A 22222-nucleotide genomic window follows, 5' to 3' on the forward strand; every position below is an offset into this window, starting at 1 on the left:
AAGTAGTTAGGATGGAGACTTGATCAGAGGATTTCCCATGGATGAACTAACAGGGTGGGGGAGGCATTGCATTCCCTCCCACCACATGCCCCTTTGGACGGATTGAATGATGAGGTCCCAACATTCCAACCCAGCATTATTATGGCACTGCACTTACCTGTGTGTAGATGTATGACTGGGAATCAGCTTTAGGATTTTCTTTATTGCGCAGCTTGATGGTGTGGATGACATCTTGATTCAGCAGCTTCTTCACTATCAACTCAGAGAGCTGACCTTCCTTGAATGGCTCAACAGCTGCAGGATAACAAGCCAGTGATTAGTATTTTCCAAGCTATTTAACATCACTACCGTCAGCGTCACGCACGATTCCTTTAGGCAGTGTCACACTGGCCGTTTTCCTCTAACTGTTGGGGCTACTGGCTACCGCAGTTGCCTGTGCGCCCAACCGGGAGCGAGTTGTTGGTTGTCCGTACAGATGGAAGATGGTTGGGGGTGCGAGCAACCGCGCGGCAGGATGTAAACAAACAGACGACAGAAGTAGCTGAGGAGTGAGGAACAGTGGAAAATGGCCAACCAGGAAACTTGTAAAGTGGACTGGCAGAGCTGCTTTGTTTACTATTTAATCGATACAGGGCGACTGCTTTGTTTACACTGTGAATACGGACAACCGACCTTGGCCGTGTATGACGCACACCCAGAAAAGTTGGAGTTGCCGGTCGCCCCTATCGCCAACGCGGTTGGAGGAAAAAGGCCCAGTGTGACACCGGCAGCTTAACGGCGCGGTCACACAAGCTAGTTTCTTGGGAATTTTCCACCGGAATTATTTCCCGACAATTTTCTGCCTTGAATTTATCCTCAAGTTTGGTCACACAGGGGACTGTTGCATTCTGGGATATATCAGCTGAAAAGCAAAACAAACAATGGATCCAGACGCTGCAGAGTTTGCTATGTGGTGTTTGCTGAAGAAAATAAAAAAAGAAAAGAAAACATTTCTTGGTTCGTGAGTGGTTAGCTCAGAGACGAAGGGAGTGTATTACAGCTTGCTACCATTAAATGCTACGAGAACTTAGCAGTGAGAACCCAGACATGATGAGGCAGTGGCTACGCTTAGACAAGACTCAAGTCCAAGACCTGCTCAACCTGATTACTCCAGGCTTATCTAGCTTCGTGAAACTCATTATGGTACTGGAATAAACAAGCGGATAGCTACTGAACCGATCAGCTGACACGCTCTTCTTCTTGTGACCACAACTTACTGACCTCACAAGAAAATAACCGACCTGCTGGTTACTGAGTTTCTCACTAAAATTTCGATGAGTTTCCTGTGAAATGACGCCGACTTTGAATCTCTGAACAAAATTCCCGAGAAACTAGCGGTTGGGTGACCGTGTTCATACATGCTGGGGCGAAATTCACAGAGATGTGCGTTAATGGCTCGCGGTAAAAGCTACAAACTAATGATTTAACTATCAACGTTGACTTCAGATTCACAAAGCTTTCGTTTCGTCATAGTTAGAGGCCGCTGATTGGATGAGCACCGTCGGTGACGTCATTGGACTCAGCGAATCATAAAGGTGTTTTCAGAATTGTCAGCCAATCGTAAGGCAGCCAGCCACCTTCAGCTGTGGCTTCAAAACGACCCGTTCTCTCTTCACATTTTCTTCCTTATTACACAGTATGTATTTTGAGATAACAAGGGAGTAAAGAGGGGAAAAAAAGTCAGCTTCTCCATGGACCAGAACAAATAAGCGCTTTTTCAATGTTTTCAACACCCCGAGTTTCACGATCTGCAAGTTTAGCGCTATACCCTCGGAACGAAGCACGCACGAAACTCAGGAGGGTACTGTGTGTGTGTGTGTGTATATATATATCCCCCCTCTCTTCATGGCTTTTCTAAGGGGGCTGCAGGAACAGAATATTCCCATCTCTGCCTTCACACTCACAAGCCATCCTGCCGGGAGTCCTCCTCTTTACAAAGTTTCCACATAATATTTTCAACTAAACCAGTATACAATTTCAATCTGGTTATCCTGCTGTTTTACCCAATAATGCATTCTTTGCTATTTAGTACACATTTTTTTGCCATATCAATTGTTTTTTGCACATCTTGTCCCTTCAGAGAAAGCAAATGACATAAGGAAGATGGCTTTCCTTTTATAGTCTCTCAAATCCCTGGACTCCATAGCATTCCTCATTTCCCTTCCTGTATTTTCCTTTATTATTATATCGTGTGTGGCTGGCAATGACAAGTGAAAGACTCACAAGTTCTGAGGTACTGCAGGGCTGCCACCAGCAACTGAGCGGAGATCTGCACACGCTTGTGGTTGGTCTGGTTGGTGGGGTTGGAGAACTCTGTAAAGTCCGGCCGCCCGGTTGCCTCCCTGCGCCGCCTCGTGCGGTTGTCCGCTGCAATGGGTGGAAAAAGTCAGAAATGATTTAAACAATATTTCTCAACTTTATAAATACCAAGGTGACAAAGTCTGTATAAAGTACAGGATAAAAGTCAAAAGATCTGAAAACAAATGTATACATATAAAGATTTGTGAATCACTAAATGAGATAAATGAGGACTTACTGAACACATCCGTCTCATCCACGATCTCCTCTTGAATGAGCTCCTCAATGACATCCTCGAGCGTGATCAGGCCAAGCACCTCGTAGAAAGGGTCACACTCGCCCTCGTTGTTCACCCGCTGCACGAACGCCATGTGGCCCTTGTTGCCTGAGGGGGGAAGGTGTTGAGATGGTCACTAAGCTCTAAAGGCCTCTCTACATCATAAGTATGTAGACAATGGTCACAATACTGTCTGTGCTCCTATTCAGTCTCTTGTCTACACTTCAATTTAAGAGCACTCTCAGTTTTTATCCTATGTTAAACCCATGAAAAAGTTTGAGTTATTTGTAACGGACGAGAGAGAAAGATTTACATAGATTTACATAGAAGATCAGACCACACAGACCCCATGGTCCAGACTAGGTGGTCTGTCCTTAAACCTAAGAGATTCTACATTAATCAGATGGCTCCAAAACTTTGCATTTCACTCTAGTTAATATTAAGTTGAAGGAAGTGTCGGTCGAGCTTGTTTTTAAAGGAGTCAATCATGTTACACTGAACCACTGAAGGTGGGAGCTTATTCCATTCTCGCACTATAACGTTGGTAAAGAAAATTGTGGTGCAGTCTGCATTTACTTGCCTACATTTGAGTTTTGTGCCATTATTCCTCATTCACAAAGTGTCATCAATCATAAACTATTTTGATTTGTCCACATGATTTGTCCGTCATCGAGTGATTGCCCTGGAGGTCTGTAGGTGACAGATATATTTAAATTGACTTTTGCAATGTTTACTCACATGCACAAATGTTCAACATTACTGTTTCCCAGTGTTTTGTCAGTGGGTTGCAAATAGCTTTTGACAAAAAGGGCTACGCCACCGCCTCTATGGTTTACACAATCTTTGTTGAAGAGTCTGTAGCCATCTATGTTGTATTCGGAACTTAAATCAATATTTGTGGTGTCGATAAATGTTTCGGTTATAACAATTATGTCAAAATTTTCTGTTAGTGCAAGACATCTCAGTTCATCAAATGTTTCTTAGGCTACGTGCATTGAAACTAAGGATTTTTAAGTTATCTAGAGGCTTGGTAATAGAGGTGGTGGTACTTGCGGGATCACGGTTACGGGTTTGTTGCGATGCACGGCGTCTATTTACACGGGCGGGGTGGAGGGACGTGGCTGAGACTCGTTTTTTTGATTGGATGTCACGTACTGCATCGTTGAGGAGCCTTTCGAATCTGGCTGCTCCGATGGGAGACAGGTGCAATCCGTCCCTGTGGAAGAGCTCACTTTGTCCATAGAAATTGTCCCAGGCATTGAAGAACTCCACGTCAAGCTCCTTACAAATAGTCTGTAAGCGGTTGTTTAGGCTGAAGGCCTTACTGAAAAAGTCGCTCTCCGCCTAAGTCCGTGGTAGAACTCCTGAAATCAAAATGTTAGGGGATTTAGACTTATACTGCTGGATGAGCCTACGGTACTTGTCCAGGAGTTCCCCAGACCAGGTCGTGGTGACGTCGTTCGTACCTGCGTGAATAACAATAAGAGAGAGAGAGAGAGAAAAGCCTACACATAAAATAAGAGCCCAGCAGGTCATAACAACTATTTTCTTAACAACAACTCATGAATATTTAGCAGATTCTCCACAGCCTCACCCTCTTTGAACTCCTTGAACATGACATCGAGGGTGGTGTCCACGAAGACGAAGTTGCAAGGGTTCTGGTAAAACTGGCAAAGGGTCCTGAGAGGTGTGTTGTCGTCGGGGTCGATGTAGGCCAAGTCCTTGATGAAGAGCACGGCCATAATGTTGGTCCGCTCCCCCTCGTACACCGGAACGCGAGAGTAACCTGAGGAAGAAAGGCACGGGAACATGGATTATACCTGGGGAAGAAATTAGCGGGAATACTGATCTAACCTGGGGAAGAAACGACCGGGAATATTGATCTAATAGGGGGAAGAAACGGCAGGAAACATTGATCTAACCTGGGGAAGAAATTAGCGGGAATATTGATCTAATAGGGGGAAGAAACGGTGGGAAACATTGATCTAACCTGGGGAAGAAATTAGCGGGAATATTGATCTAATAGGGGGAAGAAACGGTGGGAAACATTGATCTAACCTGGGGAAGAAATTAGCGGGAATATTGATCTAATAGGGGGAAGAAACGGTGGGAAACATTGATCTAACCTGGGGAAGAAATTAGCGGGAATATTGATCTAATAGGGGGAAGAAACGGTGGGAAACATTGATCTAACCTGGGGAAGAAATTAGCGGGAATATTGATCTAATAGGGGGAAGAAACGGCGGGAAACATTGATCTAACCTGGGGAAGAAATTAGCGGGAATATTGATCTAATAGGGGGAAGAAACGGTGGGAAACATTGATCTAACCTGGGGAAGAAATTAGCGGGAATATTGATCTAACCTGCGAATATTGATCTAATAAGGGAAGAAACGGGAAACATTGATCTAACCTGGGGAAGAAATTAGCGGGAATACTGATCTAATAGGGGGAAGAAACGGCGGGAAACATTGATCTAACCTGGGGAAGAAATTAGCGGGAATATTGATCTAATAGGGGGAAGAAACGGCGGGAAACATTGATCTAACCTGGGGAAGAAATTAGCGGGAATACTGATCTAATAGGGGGAAGAAACGGCGGGAAACATTGATCTAACCTGGGGAAGAAATGACCGGGAATATTGATCTAATAGGGGGAAGAAACGGCGGGAAACACTGATCTAACCTGGGGAAGAAATTAGCGGGAATACTGATCTAATAGGGGAAGAAACGGCGAAACATTGATCTAACCTGGGAAGAAGAATACTGATCTAATAGGGGAAGCAGTGAAACATTGATCTAACCTGGGGAAGAAAATATTGATCTAATAAGGGAAGAAACATTGATCTAACCTGGGGAAGAAATTAGCGGGAATACTGATCTAATAGGGGGAAGAAACGGCGGGAAACATTGATCTAACCTGGGGAAGAAATGACCGGGAATACTGATCTAATAGGGGGAAGTAATGAGTAAGAAAACTACTCTGGGAAAGAAAGAAAACCCTGCAAATCCTGACAATATGTTAATGTAGACTGTATTGACCGGAGGAAGAAAAAAGTGATCAAAATGCTGCCTTTAAGAATGAACGAACGAAATATTAATGCCACTTCAAAATTATAAGGTGTTGACAATAGGAAAACCTCGAATTCCGCGGATTTGAATACCCGCGGGGTAGGCCGTGGGTGTTCTTGAGCTCTTTAGTGGCCAGCCAAAACGCAACACTCGTGGCTCACCACCCACCCCGCCGCCACTCTGGGCACCCTCATTCTTACAGTACCGCAGTTACAGTATTCTTACAGTACCGTATTATTATTATTATTATTATTATTATAAAAGGAGAATCGGCTATATCCCTGAGGCTGGTATATTCACGTTATTTCTTGTTACGTATGAAGGAGGATTACCGAGGAGACACACGTGATAAATCCAAGGGTAAGACAACTCGATCGGCGCGTCCCTCCCCGCGGTCATTTTTTCCTGACGAGCGTTGATTCACCGCGACGCGCCGCGCATTTGGAAATTTTCTACGACGTCATAGCCAGACCCATGTCACCGATTAAAGTAAACCGTTTATAGTATATATACGAATAACGACTGACATCTTGTATGAAGAGGGCGTGCACTGTGCCGCCCATCGTCCTCTCGTGGCGCGGGGTGCGGTCTGCCTGGGCTCGTCGGGCTCGTGTGCATGTGGCCAGTATTTTGTTGTCACGAGGACCCTTGGGAGCACATCTTGATTGCCTTCCTTATTACATTTCCCTCCAGGACAAAGAAAAAGACACCACTTTCCGGCGAGGGGATTCATCGCCCATGAGACATTTTCGTGCCATCATTGTCACAGGCTCCTGGTGAGGGTGATCAAGGTCTGCTTCTGGGAAAGCCTCACATTCCCTAAAGGAACACAATGAACCTAAACCATTTCCACTCAAGTCCCGCCTTTGATCAGCGTCACCCTGCGGCAGTGCCTTGGACATTCTTGGGCTAAACTTACGGGACTCACCACCGCCGCCGCCGTCGTCCCACTTATCACCCGTAACATCGTGCACGCCATTGCCACATCCACGGCCCACGGTGCCTGCCCACATTCCCCGCGTCACCTTTACCCCGCCTGGCCCACTGCAATGCCGCGGCGCAACACCATCCTGACTTTACCCCGTCCGTGCTGACTCCACCACCCCGTCTTGCCCTTGAGACACAAACGAGAGTAGCGAGGGAAGGGAGAAAACAATCAGATATGGAGAGTATGGGAGACGGGAGAACGATGGGCGGCGACATGGCAAGGATAAGAAGCTGGCACCGGTTATATTTTTAAGGACAAACACGTTTACAGCATGAGACCTTGCAATCATCAAAGAACTGGCGACTTGAACAATCTTGAACGATGATAAATTACTACGTAAGCTTATATTGCAAGTAATATTTAACTGACAGGGTTCCAGGATGCGCAGTTCACCCAAGGTATGCTCGCGTGTACAAAGTTGTGTGTGCAGTGAAAACGACACAAGTAAGGTGTGGGCTCCGGCTGATGAGTGTAGCAAAATATTCGTCCGCTAACTTTGCTTCTGTATTTCCGACCGAGTATTCGCCCGCCATATTCACTGGCGGGGGAAAAATCGTGAACGCTTTTCCTGCAGTAGATATCCTTACCATATCGCGGGGCGTTCTGTCAGTCCGCCAGCCAGAGCCCTTTCCTGCGACCGACAGAGAAATAATTGATGAAAACAGAAAGAATGAGAGGAATACCAGACGGCTTGACGCCCACTGGCAGCACGTCCATCACTTGCTATTCTTCAGGTTTTCAGAGTTAATGAGCTGGTGATGAAGCCCCGAAATGGAAGGGAAAAATATTCTTTCTCAGTTGTGAAAAAAAAGAGTATTGTCATCGAGGTGGTGAGATGTAATAATTCAAAGACAGTAGCGCATCAGTGACTAAAATAAATACGAGAACATTTGCGCAAGAAACTGTTGAATAAACCAAAATTAAGGAGCTGCCGCGATGTGTGACTTGCTTGGCCTATGTTGCTCCCCCAACCCCCCTCGGTGCTAATCTTCCGCCACTCAGCGATGATTGAAGATTGTCAGCGTTTTGCAGTTTGCTGGCTAACAACTCAGCCCCCGCCTCCACCATAGAGAAAAACAAACTTGCTCATTTCAACTCCCTAAAGAAAGTTCAGTACTTTTCTTGATGTGCTGACAGGCGAACTGATTAAAACACACATCGGTAACACACGGCGAGGAGCATTGAAAACCCTCCACTGCACAGGTAACAAGGGCCGAGTGTTGTGCGGAGGGCAGGCGCCGTAGAGTTATGAGCACAAGATCTTGAAGAAGAAAAAAGAAGAAAAGAAGTAAAAAAAGGCGTAGATCTATCAGTGAGAAGGTAAAGAGGAGGAGAAAGAAGAGGAGCAACAACGAGAGGAAGAAGAGGGAAAAACAAAAGAGGAAGAAGAGGAAGAACAACGAGAGGAAGAAGAGGGAAAAACAAAAGAGGAAGAAGAGGAAGAACAACAACGAGAGGAAAAGAAGAACAACAGCAACAAGAGAATCTCGCCCCGATATCCACCCATTTAGCTTAAAACACACATCGCTCACCCACCCTCTCATTCACGGCCTTACCTATCAGCCACTCAGTCACTCACCCTCTCACTTCTCTCTTTCACCCACTCAATCACTCCCTTGGGCTCGCTCCACAAAAAAAAGGTGAATGCGTAGATGTATGTGCGCGTGCATGTCTATGAACAAACAACTACGGAATGTATTAGATTATAGTTGACTTCACCAGCGAGCCACGGCCATCCACTTCCTCCCTCTGTCATCCACCCAGCCACTCATTCACTCCCTGGCCACTAATTAATCTCACTCGCTCCCTTGCCCGCCATCCCTTCCCCTTATACTCCTTCCACCCCTACACACTCACCTTGCTGCATGATCTCGTTGATGGTGTCGAAGTCGAGGTTCCTGTCGACGCACAGCATATACACGTCGTCCAGCTTGGTCATCACCTCGCCCACGGTCTTCTTGTGCAGCTCAAGGGCGCCGCAGATAATGTTTTGCTCTTCCATCTTGAGGTCATTGCGGTCGTGCGTCACCTGAAACACACGAAGAGGAGGCGGCTTACAACACTGTTCCTGTCGCATCAACACCACACACAACACGCAACACACAAGGCTGATGAAACTGGCAACACTGCCCGGGCTGCACGTACACAATACGCAACACTCAACATCTAAGCAAACATCTGTTCCTCTAGCACTCATAACGTATCGAACGTAACACCAAGTTAAATATCAGTCCCTTCTGCGCGCACAATCACAACCCGCCACATGCAACACAGCTAATCAATCAATCATTGGTGACATACGCCAGGGGGACCCCCTTCTATTTAGAATAATAAAAAAGAATGAAACAGGAGCAAAACCTGTTCACAAACGGGGCTTAGCAACCAGGTGGCAACTGCGTGTTCGACTCAAACAGTAGTGAGGGTTTATGGACGAGGGTGACAGGTGGCGGGGGGGGGACCAGGTGCTGGTGTGAGTGGTCCAGCGGGCTTTCAACAGGATCCTTACGATCCTATGTTCCCCGTTCGCGTACCATACCCTGGAACACGCTGCTCGCCCTTGCTTGTTCGCTACAGCATACCCAACCACTGCCTCACACGAACACCTCCGACCCAAAGGTGTTTTTCTTCCCCTTAATGAGATACTCAGTCATTCATAATTCCATTCCTTTTTACCATGTTTTCAGTCACCGGGGCGGGGCAGGTGCGAGAGGCTGGGCACAATGAGGGCAGGGAGTTGGGAGAGAGGGGAAGGAAGAGTTGCCACCGCCAGGGCGCCCCGGACTGTGTGTCAAGGTGAAACTGTTCTCGGCGCCCCACCCCTTGATCACCCCAATGCCCCCACGCCAGGCCGCAGGGTAGAATGTCTCTTCTGGGGCCCCACGGGAGACTGGGGTCCTTGAAGAGAGAGAAGGCTGAGAGAAAGAAAAGACTGGAGGGAAAGATGGAAGGATAAATGGGGGTAGAAAGGAGGCATTAGGGTGAGAGTAAGGTGCACTGTTGTTGCTGCCAGTCAGTGTACCTGGTTACCCTTCCCTTCACTCCGCCTCGGCTCCTCGACAAACAATACGAACAATACATCGCTCCTTCCCTCTCCCTGCCCGCACACCCACCTACCCTCACCCCCTCCCGTCACCCTTTCTGCCCCTCTGGACCGTCCCTGGCGCCTCCCCTGCAGCAGCCCAACTCGCGGTCAACAACAAAAGTCCTCCGCAGCGGTTGCCTAACAAAACACGCCCGTGGTAAACGATTTAATTACAGTAACAAAACATGGCAATTCAGACACACTTTTGCCACTATTTTCTCCTCCTCCTAACGATTCTTCTCCTCCTCCTCCTCCTAACGATTCTTCTCCTCCTCCTCCTCCTAACGATTCTTCTCCTCCTCCTACTCCTAATGATTCCCCTCCTCCTCCTCCTCCTCCTGATAATTCTACTTCTCCTCCTCATTCTCCGCCACCACCACCATCATGAAGTTACTAGATCGACATCAAACACCTCTTGGCCACAGACGCAGTTGGGAAAGTACGAGTATTGAACGTGTCACCCAAGATCTTGACCTTACGTGGGACTTCATTTGGTGCTGTCAGGTGTACTCTCCCCTACACATTCTCTCTCTCTCTCTCTCTCTCTCTCTCTCTCTCTCTCTGAACACGAGAGAGAGAGAGAGAGAGAGAGAGAGAGAGAGAGAGAGAGAGAGAGAGAGAGAGAGAGAGAGAGAGAGAGAGAGAATAAATGTATAATAATTAGCACCATCTTAGCATAATGATTGCCGCCAGACTGACACACACACACACACACACACACACACACACACACACACACACACACACACACACACCTTCGGAGCCTCCAGTACGAGTGTTTACGACGTACAGTTTCACCTCCTCAAGGGCGCGTTACCTGTCGGAGGAATGCTGGGGACACACGCGGGCCAGGTGAGAAGACTTGCACTTATTATGAATTAGGTATACTCTCTCTCTCTCTCTCTCTCTCTCTCTCTCTCTCTCTCTCTCTCTCTCTCTCTCTCTCTCTCTCTCTCTCTCTCTCTCTCTCTCTCTCTCTCTCTCCACACCGACCTCTGTTACCATACATTAAGTGACTGGGGACTGAGGGCAATGGGTGTGTCATGGCAGGGAAGGGAGCGAGGTAAGAGTGTTTACTAGAAAGATTCTCCTCTCTCCCCACACGGTGCCTCTCCCCGCCCAGCCAAGCATCCTTCCCTCCCACCCTCCTTTTTCGTGTTGGCGTTGAGGTCGGCCAGGGTAGGTGGGGGTATGCAGAACAGGGGACGGGACTTCAGCAAGTCACTCAGGTAACGTCCACCTTGAAGACTTTTACACATGCGTACATACAAAACATGGCAAAGGACGAGGAAGGTGACAGACAGGGAGCTCACCACATGACAACAGACAAGGTGGATAATGTGTGAATTGAAAGGAGCCTGAGAGAAAAAAAAACATGAATATAACTTGAAAGAGATAGTCAGCACCCGTGAGCCCGTATGTGTAAGCGGGACAGGAAAGTAAAGGTAGGCAGTAGGTGTGAAGACGAAGAACTAGGTGGGTGCAATCATGGTAGAAGAAACACCTCCCTTTACCTTGGGTGTTATAGTATCTGTGATGAATATGATCGAAGTGTTTACAAAGGCAGCACACTCACATAAGCACGTAAAAAGAACAGAGTGAGGCAGGTGAACGGAGGAGAGCACCAGGCAACAATGCTCATCAGACAAACAATGCGGGAATAAGGGACTCAACATCAACAACCCACACGAACACAAGCAACCACGTGATGAGTAAAACCAAGAGATAACGCGATGACAGGCAGTTACGATGAGCCAAGCAAAGTTTATGGGTCGTCTTCAACCTCAAAACTATGCGTGCCTCTTGCTCCCCTCGCTCCCCTCTCTCCCCTCTTCTCTAGCTTGCCCCGTTCTGACGATGAGAGACATGTGAAATGAGTTAAGTAAAGTTTATGTCATCCTCAGCCTCGAAGTGGTGCCTCCTGCTTCTCTCTCTTTCTCCAACGCCTCGTATATACACCTCCCCCCCCCCTCCCCTCGACCCCTGCATCCCACCCTCCATCACACACTTATGCAAAGGGCGTATGAAAGACGGTCGGCAGGTGCATGAATCAGTGATGTCAAGGAAAGGTTTCTGGGAACGCGATGGTGAGCTGAGTTGCGTCGTCGTCATTCATTACTGGAGGATAAGTAACGAAGGGAGTCAGTCTGAGCTCGTAGGCCTTGGTCTGAGCATACTTCTCGCCCCTCAGTACCTCACAAAGGCCCCAACACGAGCAGAAAGGAAGAAACCCGCGCCTCGTCACACCCGCCGCCGGCATGTGCTACATACACAGACGCCGCTGCCAAGTTTAGGGTGGTGGTGGTGGTGGTGGTGGTTTGCCGGCCCTCCTCCATGGTAGCCAGGTATACAAGCGGCGAGGATGAGCAGCTGGGACCCTTGTTTACCTCCCTTCTTTCCCTCAACGGTATTCACTTTCCCCAGAGCTTTGTGTCCTCTCTCCGGCCGAGGACAACAGTGTGTAGAATATCTTATGACTCCCTCCCTCCCTTTCCCCCTCGTTCTCCCTCCCGTCCCCCTGACTCCCCTCCTCTCTCCATCTTCCCTCCCCTCCTCCTAATCCCGCCGTACCTGTGTCGTGGGCCAGCTAGTGCCAAACAGACGGGCAGCTCCACTTGGCACGCGGCACCCCGGCCTACCTCATGCCACACCTGTTTCCTCCACCGTCCACGTAGCAAAAGTTACCTGACGCCGCGCCCCACCGCACACCTCACGGGCGGCGGCGGGGTGGCGGCGGGGCGGCGGCGAGGAACAAAACACAACGTTTAGCCCGTGTGCCTGAGTACTTTGAGGCGCCTATGCACTGCCTCCCGTGTTGTGTTAGTCTCACCACGAAACCCTGAATGACCGGCACTAAGAGACACCACTAGTTAAAAAAATATATATACTTGTGTTCTGACGCCCTCCGTCCACATGCACCATGCTTAAGCTTGATGTCACAAAAGTTTCTTACGATGTTGGGTTTTTGATGAAATGGGAGAGGGGGAAGTAAGGGAAGGGGGAGACCAACAGGCTGGCCCCGGGTTACTCCATTCAAAGCGCCGTGACCCATGTGTGTGTGTGTGTGTGTGTGTGTGTGTGTGTGTGTGTGTGTGTGTGTGTGTGTGTTGACCAATATTTGGGCACCTCAAGAGGAAATAACTGACATGCTGGTGGCCGAGATTCTGACTAGAATTCCGCCAAGTTTCGCAGTAAATTCAGCCCCTCCCTTCTTTATTTTAATGTCGGCACAGAGATCTCGAGAAAGCAGTTCGTGCGATGCATTTACAGCGGCCACGAATCCCGGGTCAGCGGACGACGGACGCGGAGGAGGAAGAAACGATAAGTAATCTAAAGTAGTCAGGGATGTGAACCTGCGGAGGCCCTAAAGTTGCGTCAAGCCGTTCCCTGGCGGTGGCGGGTCCCGACGCTCACCGCAGCAATCATCTTCAGGAGCCCGGCCAGGCAGCTCGAACCCCGGGGGGAAACTCCTGCCACCAGGGAGTTCTTCCACGGATGGGGAAGGAAAGGAGGAGGAGGAGGAGGAGGTGAAAACGAGGAAATATATTGATTAAAAAAACATTAATATTATTATAATTATTATCATCATCATCATCTTAATAATGACCATCTTCAATGCCATTTAATTACTTCCTCCGTTCACTTAAAAGTGAAAACAGATCAACTGCAATTCAGCGTTGAAAGACAAGCCTGTTTCTCTTGTCTTTTTATACTGCGAAGCTTAGAAAAAAATAGATTTCTTCCATTCTGGGGAACGGCCACGTTTGTGTGTTGCTACAAACAGTGTGTTCAAAGGTGAGGGTGAGCGGCCGCCGCGCCTTTCTCTCTGAATAAAAATAGAAAAGATCTGACGAACAGATTAGGTCACGAAAGCGTTTAGCCTTTTCACAACCCAACAGCCTTGTTGTTACTTGTCTTCCTTATGTATTCTTCCTCCTTGTTCTCCTCTCCACCCACCTCCCCCTCCTAGCAAGTTGGGAAGTCAATTAAAGTTGTTATCTCACACCAAAACTAACACACACACACACACACACACACACACACACACACACACACACACACACACACACACACACACACACACACACACACACACATACACACACACACAAACACACATTCAGGACCGACTGCAGAGCTGGACGCAAGATAACCACATCACCATCAACACCAACAAGACGGTGGTGATGCATTTTCACACCTCCACCACTGCCATCCCACCGCCAGCCCTGGAGGTTGGCCCTCACCAGCTGCAGGTGGTTGAATCCACCAAACTACTTGGAGTCACCCTGGACAGCAAGCTGAGCTGGGGCAAGCACGTCACCACCATTATCAGGGCGGCTTCCTACAAACTTTTCATGTTGAGGCGCATGAAGGCACTGGGAGCCCCCCAAAGGACGCTCAAGGACCTGTACACCACCTTCATCCTCCCCAGACTCCTCTATGCCTCTCCAGCTTGGGCTTCCTCCATCAACAAGACCCAGCAACGCCAATTAGAGAGAGTGCAAAGGCGTGCATGCAGACAGATTCTGGGCAACTCTTACACTAACTACGAGCATGCACTCACCCAGCAGAATATGCCCACCCTAAAGGACCGATACCAGACAAACCTAACCAAACTCGGCAAGTCCCTCCTCCACAACCTCCGTCATAAAGATCTACTCCCACCCGCCCTCCCTCCCCACACAAGACCTACAAGACATAACAATATTCTCGTCCCGGTCAAAACTCGCACGGACAGATATCGGCTTAGCGCGATACCGACGCTTGTGAGGGTCATTAACACCTCCATGATCACATGACCCCTCCACCCCAACACACACACACACACACACACACACACACACACACACACACACACATCACCCTTCCCCACTTCCCCCATTACTCACCACATGAAACTCATTGTATTGTATTTTCGTGTATTTTCAGCCTTATGGCTGCCTACAAATTAATAAACCATTTATTATTATTATTTTTTTTTTTTTTACAACAAAAGAGACAGCTCAAGGGCACAAAAAAAGTAAACAATAAAAAAAAAAAGCCCGCTACTCGCTGCTCACAAAAAGAGTCTAAAGAGGTGGCCGAAAGAGAGGTCAATTTCGGGTGGAGAGGTGTCCAGATACCCTTCTCTTGAAAGAGTTCAAGTCGTAGGCAGGAGGAAAGACAGAAGAAGGAAGATTGTTCCAGAGTTTACCAGCGTGAGGGATGAAAGAGTGAAGATGCTGGTTAACTCTTGCATAAGGGGTTTGGACAGTATAGGGATGAGCATGAGTAGAAAGTCGCGTGCAGCGGGGCCGCGGGAGGGGGGGAGGCATGCAGTTAACAAGTTCAGGAGAGCAGTCAGGATGAAAATATCGATAGAAGATAGAAAGAGAGGCAACATGGCGGCGGAAATTAAGAGGTAGAAGACTATCAGTAAGAGGAGGAGAGCTGATGAGACGAAGAGCCTTAGATTCCACTCTGTCCAAGAGAGCTGTGTGAGTGGAGCCCCCAACACGTGAGATGCATACTCCATACGAGGGCGGACAATGCCCCTGTATATGGATAGCAACTGTGCGGGGGAGAAGAACTGGCGGAGACGATACAGAACGCCCAACCTCGAGGAAGCTGATTTAGTGAGAGAAGAGATGTGAAGTTTCCAGTTAAGATTTTGAGTTAAGGATAGACCGAGGATGTTTAGTGTTGAAGATGGTGACAGCTGAGTGTTGTCGAAGAATAGGGGATAGGTGTTTGGAAGATTGTGTCGAGTTGATAGGTGGATAAATTGAGTTTTTGAGGCATTGAAGGACACAAGGTTCCTTTTACCCCAATCGGAAATGATAGTAAGATCTGAGGTTAAGCGTTCTGCAGCCTCCAGTCTGGAGTCATGTAATTCCTGTTGAGAAGGTCTTCTGTTGAAAGAAGTTGAATAATGCAGAGTGGAGTCATCAGCGTATGAGTGGAAAGGACAGTTTGTTATGGAAAGAAGATCATTGATGAATAACAGAAAGAGAGTGGGTGACAGGACAGAGCCCTGTGGAACACCACTGTTAATAGGTTTATGAGAAGAACAGTGACCGTCTACCACAGCAGAGATAGAACGGCCGGAAAGGAAACTGGAGATAAAGGAACAGAGAGAACGATAGAATCCGAAAGAGGGCAGTTTATAAAGCAAAGACTATTATTATTATTATTATTATTATTATTATTATTATTACACACACACACACAAAGTAATGTTACCGTCGCTGGAAAGTAAAAGCGAAGAGAAGCGTAAATCAAGGTAATGGCGTTGATTCACGGGCATCTTGGAGTAAAATCATTCCGTTGGTCTAAGGCTCACCTCGGGCGTGAAGGTGACGCTCAGGTGGTCAGGTGAGGCTCCCTTGGCCGCGCTCAAGAGACGCGTTCCTTCACGCCGCGGCCTCGGGTTCGGATCGATGCCGAATTTCCACAATCTCCGGCTGCCGGATCCAGAGCGTTCGCCGCCCCTCCCGGGCCCTAATTGTGTTCTCCGCTGCCTCCCCTGCGCCCTGCCTGCCTCGCCCTGCCCTAACGACCGGGAGCCGCTGCGTCTCATCTTGCCTCACCGCTACGCCTTTCTTGCCTTGCCTTGCCTTGCCCCGCCCTCTCCCGGCCCGCACCTATCTTAACAGCCTTTACTGTCCCTCCCTTCCACCCTCCCTCACTCTCCCCTCCTTCACCCGTTCCTTAGCCCTGACCGCGTCCCTGGCACCTTAATCGTCGCCACTTCGGTAGATGGACGGTGACGGCGGCGGCGGTGGTGATAGTGAGGCTTCGCACATCGATCGGTCACTCCCAATGTCAAGGTTATGTCAGAGGGGGGAGGGGGGGAAGAAAAGGAGGAGGATTGGTGTGACGCAGCGGAACTTGGGGAAACAGGAGGAAGGAAAGGGCGAGCAAAGACAACGAGAGGAAGAAGGGCCAAGACAGGAAGGGAGGAAGAAGAGTAGAAAGATAACTCTATTACCCCCGCCCTCCCTCCTCCTCATCACGGTCATTCATCAAGACGAAATGTTTGAATAAATCGGGCAGGGACGCGACCCCCGTGCGAGGGAGCGAGGCCCTGCCAGCCAGCCGCTTATTTTTATCACCACCAGAGTGAGATAAGAGAGAGAGGAGAAGCGAAGAAGAGGAAAGCGGGAGGAACGAGCGAGAGAGAAACAATGATACAGTACGAGGGAGGAATGAACACGAACGACAGACAGAAAGGAGAAATAGACGGGAAAGGAGACAAGATGGGAAAAGGAATAAAAGTAAGAGAAGGAGCGGAAGAGGGGAGGGATAAGAAGGAGGGAAAGAAGGATAAGAGTGAGGAGGGAGCCAGGGAGGGAGGGATTACGAGGTCGAGAGGAGGAGGCTGAGAGGAACGGGTGCAGGGAGGGAAGAAGAAAGATAAAGGAAGGGAGGGGAGAGAATTAAGATGGAGGAGGAGGAAGGGAAAAGCAAGGGTAGGTGAAAGGGTGTCCAGGCATAGGCGCAGTATTTGCCCCGCTCGTCGACTGTTTGTTTGTTGTTGTTGTTGTGACTCGACGCTGCCTGCTGTGCTGCTTCCCTTCCGTAAGTCGGTCAGCGAAGGAAAACACAAACAGAAGCAGCAGGCCCCACGCCCCTCCTCGTTGCCGCAGGGACGGTTATCATGTAAAGTTCGTGGTGGCATAACAGGCTAATATATATACCATCCTTAATATTTTACACACACACACACACACACACACACACAGGGATCATCTCATAATGGCAACACAACAGCCGCGTCAGACATGCAACGGAAGGACGCCCGCGCTGATGCCCCAAGACGCCTGCATGCCCTCCAGCCTGCGCTCCCGTGCCTCAACGACTGACCACCCTGTGCCCTGCGCCCAGACTCCACAGCCCTCCCTCCCCTCAGCTCTTTCCGTCGACCCTCTGTGCTTCAACGCCGCCACACTCACTCCCAATAACTTCCCCTCAGGTATTCCTTGAAGCCCACAATCACCCCTTCCCCTCACACCCAAAGTCCTCTTCACGCACTCGTCAGCTATACAAACTACCTTCACTTCTTTATCAACATAATCTATATATATCCATTTATTTAAATCGCTGTGACGGTGCGTATAAATTTGCACGTCATACTAATTGTAATTTATCTCCCGCTTACCTGACCTGTGATATATAATCCTTTTACTTTATATCCAATGATTACACACGCACAAACTAAGTAATATGACAGCTTAAGAAATCAGCTTAAACACACACACACACACACACACACACACACACACACACACACACACACACACACACACACCTGGCCTCTTCTTCACGCCCTCCAGGTGCTGCCCCAACGAGGTGGCCGGCGATTCTCGAGCACTTGACGAGAGTATAAAAGTTGGGGCGACCTTCCGGTATTGAGCCCCGGCCCCCCCTCACCCCCTGACCATTCCCCTCCCAACCTCCCTAGCTCTTTGAGTTTTAAAAGTGTTGCAAACTTCCCAAAGCAGCTGCCGACCACGTTCCCCGGAGGGCTGAACGGCGTCCAGGTAACATGACAAATCCGATAAAGGACTGTAATATGATGAAGCAGAGAAAGACCAGTTGCATGTTTTCCTCTCGGGAGGGTCCTTGCCGACCTGCTCAAGTCATCTCGTCCGTTAAGAGAACAAGCTGTGCCCACCGTCCGTGACATATTTATTATTAAGAGCCTTGCGTGAGCAGGAGCGGCCGCTCCAACCACCATGGCCCCGCCGCCTCGACGACAGATGATGACCACGACGAAGTCAACAATACGGAGCTCAAGCAAAAGAAAAGGAAACTAAGCTCAGTAAATATCCAAAATAACGATGTCATAAAGACCATAAGACTATAGGAAATCTGAGGAGTAATTCTGTGTGCCATTATAGCAGCATTAGGGGACTTAGGGGGCTTTGGATGAAGCTCCATGTGAGGCCTGGGCTCGGAACAGTCTTAGCACCTTGCGTGGAGTTCCACCCCTCAAATTACCTAATGTTACATGGTCCTCTTGCCAGTCCTTTCTTTACTTCCCATTCCTTCACTAGTCCCTACAAAATGATATGACAACAAGGCTTATCACTAAGATTTCACAATGCACGGTTTCTGATGCCAAGTGTTATGACAGTTAACAGTATGAGTCGGTCCTGAAATGTATATAATTTTGGTTTATATACTCTGATGCCAACTCAATAGGCATGATTCAGCACGTTCTCAACATTTAAAGCCACAAAAGCTGATAAGGCTAAGAACATAAGGCAGTGCATTACAGTCCAAGGCCGACACTAAACTACGTCGCTGCAACACTATGACGCGCCCAGACCCTTGCCCTGAGCTGCCCCGCCCTGCCCCGCTGACCTGACCACGTCCAGCAGAGCGGCGGAAACCAATTAATTGCGGTAATGGCTGACTGATGGAAGGCGGGAGGGGGGGGAAGGGGGAAGGGGGGAGCACATCCTAGTTTCTACATGGTCCTCCCCTCTTCCTCTTCCTTTCCCCAACTTCCTCCCATCCCTTTTCCTCCTCTCCCCTTCCCTAAATTCCTTCCATCCCTTTCCTTCCTTTTCCCTTCCCACCCATCACCCCCTCACCTTGTCTCCCCTTTCCTAGCCTCTACATGGCCTCCCCTTCTCTTCCCTTCCCTTTCATTCCTCTTCCCTTCCCAGCCATCACCTCGCCTTACCTCCCCTTACCTTACCTTCCTTCCTTCCCTCCATCAACCCTCCTTACGTCCAGGACCAAGAAGGTATACCCCTCTCCTCCCCTCCCCGTTCCTTTCCTATCTGTCATTGCTCAGCATTAATTATTGAATATCTGATTTCTGATTTGATCTTAATTTATTGGGTAGTAATGTGCCTTGGAATGCAGAGGGACAAGTGTGTGTGTGTGTGTGTGTGTGTGTGTGTGTGTGTGTGTGTGTGTGTGTGTGTGTGTGTGTGTGTGAGAGAGAGAGAGAGAGAGAGAGAGAGAGAGAGAGAGAGAGAGAGAGAGAGAGAGAGAGAGAGAGAGAGAGAGAGAGAGAGAGAGAGAGAGAGAGAGAGAGAGATGAAACCCATTAGTAAATAAATACAATAACACTAATATCATGAACCGGTGCGTGTAATAAACTTAAAAAAAAAAAAAATAGAACCACAAGAATACCAACTGAGTGAGTGATGGAGACAAAAAAGCCACGGGGGGAAAAAAAAATGAACATAACGAAAACAGGTTATCAGAACACTATTTCCGCTTGACTCAAAGGGATTAAACACAGAGCTTCATCTTCCTTTCCAAGAGTAACAGAAAAAAAATCTCCAGTCCTTTCATTTGACAATGTAAAAGAACACAGAGAAGATGGCGCCACTATAAACACTTGCCTGCGCCATGACGGGCTGGGGCCGACTACCATCCAGGCCCCTCAAGCAAGCTTACCGGCGCTATAGGTTCAGACGAGAAAAAAAAAAAAAAAATTAGATGTGCACCTCCATCGTCGTGCCCAGGAATGGTAGAAAAATGATCCTGTGAAACATTTCCTTCGATAATACTAAACCCGACAGGGAAAGGTTAAAATTCCCACTTCATCTTTACCTTTCACTAGTAAATATTGAAAAAAATGCCCTTAGACTTTTCATTCGACAATACAAAGACAGAGAGGGGGAAAGGGTGGGGGGGTGAGGGGGAGGGAGGATACTGCCGAGGTCACGAAAACAACTTGTACTTAAGTATATAATATTTTGCCCCATTCTTGTTGTTGCCATCCTAGATACCTTCCTTATTTTTCGTCTGTATCCCTCCCTCTCTTTATGATGAAGAGAGATAGGGTTACAGTTATTCATCTCTCTCTCTCTCTCTCTCTCTCTCTCTCTCTCTCTCTCTCTCTCTCTCGAAAATACTGTTACGACACATACAAAAAGCTCCTGAATACAGCCACTCAGCGGTTATGTCATAAGCCTGGGATGTATGAGGTTTTGAGGGACGGCGCCGGGAGGGAGGGAGTGGGAAGAGGCGAGGAGGGGACGGGGAGGTGGCAATAGGTGGGAGGCGCAGGTCGGGATCTGATCACAAGTGGAACCGGGGACGAAAGACGAGAAGTGTGCAACTGTGCATTCAGTACCGGTGGCGGCGTTGTCCTCAAGAGCTGGAGAGGCAGAGCGTTCGTGGAGATGAAAAGTTAAACGTCTGCTTGTGTAAGTCTGGTGGAGGGGCAGGTGGGGTACGGGGGAGGGGGGCGGCAATGCAAGGTCGCCCTCACATCCACATTCCTCTTCCTGGGGCATGCACGTGGTGGCAGGTGCGGTGCGGGTGTGTTGTTAGCATGCCGCCCCCGTGGACACACCGTCACAGAGGAGCCAAGGTCGCTACACATCTCCGGGCGACGAGACGAGTGTGAATGATCGGTATGTCAACAAGCGAGGTGTTGAGAGATGTGGCACACCAGCGACTTGCGTAATATGTCAGCCCGTGGAGGTGGCGCCCCCTGTGTGGAGACTGCGTGGTGACAACACTGACCTCGGAGAAGGCGGGCTGGCGTACATGTGCTGACCTACCACAAGACGACAAGATGAAGACGGCGTATCAGGCACGGAATCAGGGAGAGGTGTTAACTGAGAGGAGTAGCACTGCGACACACACACACACACACACACACACACACACACACACTACACGAAGCTGATATGTACCGCTGCTATCGCCGAACCCAATACTACTACTCCTACATTTAATACTAATAATATAATGATAGCAATAATAATAACAATGCATAACCCCATGAAAGCAACCAACATTAAATATAATTGTAGGTAATACCTCTACCTGATGGCGGCGCGCGGCATCTCCACCCTTGCCATCTTCAAGCTTAATTTCATCCTTTCCGCTGAGCAAACTTCTTTAACGGGAATAAATTGCGATCCACATCACCAAATTTGTCATGGAAAGCAGCAGCCACTCGCCTCTCACCTCCTTTGTGGCATTTTCTTTAACTGCACAAAGGTTTAATCTGACCATCCTCGAAAACACACACACACACACACACACACACACACACACAAATAAAACTCGCGGTGTGGCACAAAACTCCCTCTCTCCCTGCTGTGGATAGCCTAAACAGAGACTTCAGGCTTCTCTTCCTGGCATGGGGGCAATGTTATGTACATTTTCATCTTCGAGTTCCCTATATTTCATTGCATTATTTCATTATCTATTTATCACTTCTTGCCTTCCTTCAGTCGCCCCTTAGCACTGTCCTTTGCCAGCCAGCCAACGAACGAACACTCCTCGGAGAAGTCGGGCGAAGCCGAACTTTTATTGTGCTTGGTAAATATTTCGTCAATGCACGTAAGAACGGAGAGAGAGAGAGAGAGAGAGAGAGAGAGAGAGAGAGAGAGAGAGAGAGAGAGAGAGAGAGAGAGGGGGGGGGGGGGGGGATAAAGTATTAACAGCAGGGCAAGGAGCAAGCTTAACTGGCGCCACTATAAAAATTGTCTGCGCCATGA

General features: G+C 48.6%; 1 protein-coding gene across 3 annotated transcripts in view; it reads right to left on the minus strand.

Annotated features, from left to right (window-relative positions):
* LOC127007467 (unextended protein-like) overlaps positions 1–22222 on the minus strand; it is a 113934-nt gene that overhangs the window by 14627 nt on the left and 77085 nt on the right. For all 3 annotated transcript variants that reach the window (XR_007760262.1, XM_050878525.1, XM_050878524.1), the window contains exons 7-11: positions 8531–8702; positions 4209–4400; positions 2576–2722; positions 2263–2406; positions 158–294 (exon numbers count right to left, since the gene is read on the minus strand). Coding sequence is in view for 2 of the 3 variants with exons in the window: in XM_050878525.1 (XP_050734482.1) it covers positions 158–294; positions 2263–2406; positions 2576–2722; positions 4209–4400; positions 8531–8702 (792 nt within the window). In the remaining variant the exon portion in view is untranslated. The remainder of the gene's footprint in view (positions 1–157; positions 295–2262; positions 2407–2575; positions 2723–4208; positions 4401–8530; positions 8703–22222) is intronic.

Source organism: Eriocheir sinensis, chromosome 35, assembly GCF_024679095.1.
Source record: "Eriocheir sinensis breed Jianghai 21 chromosome 35, ASM2467909v1, whole genome shotgun sequence".
NCBI lineage: Eukaryota > Metazoa > Arthropoda > Malacostraca > Decapoda > Varunidae > Eriocheir > Eriocheir sinensis.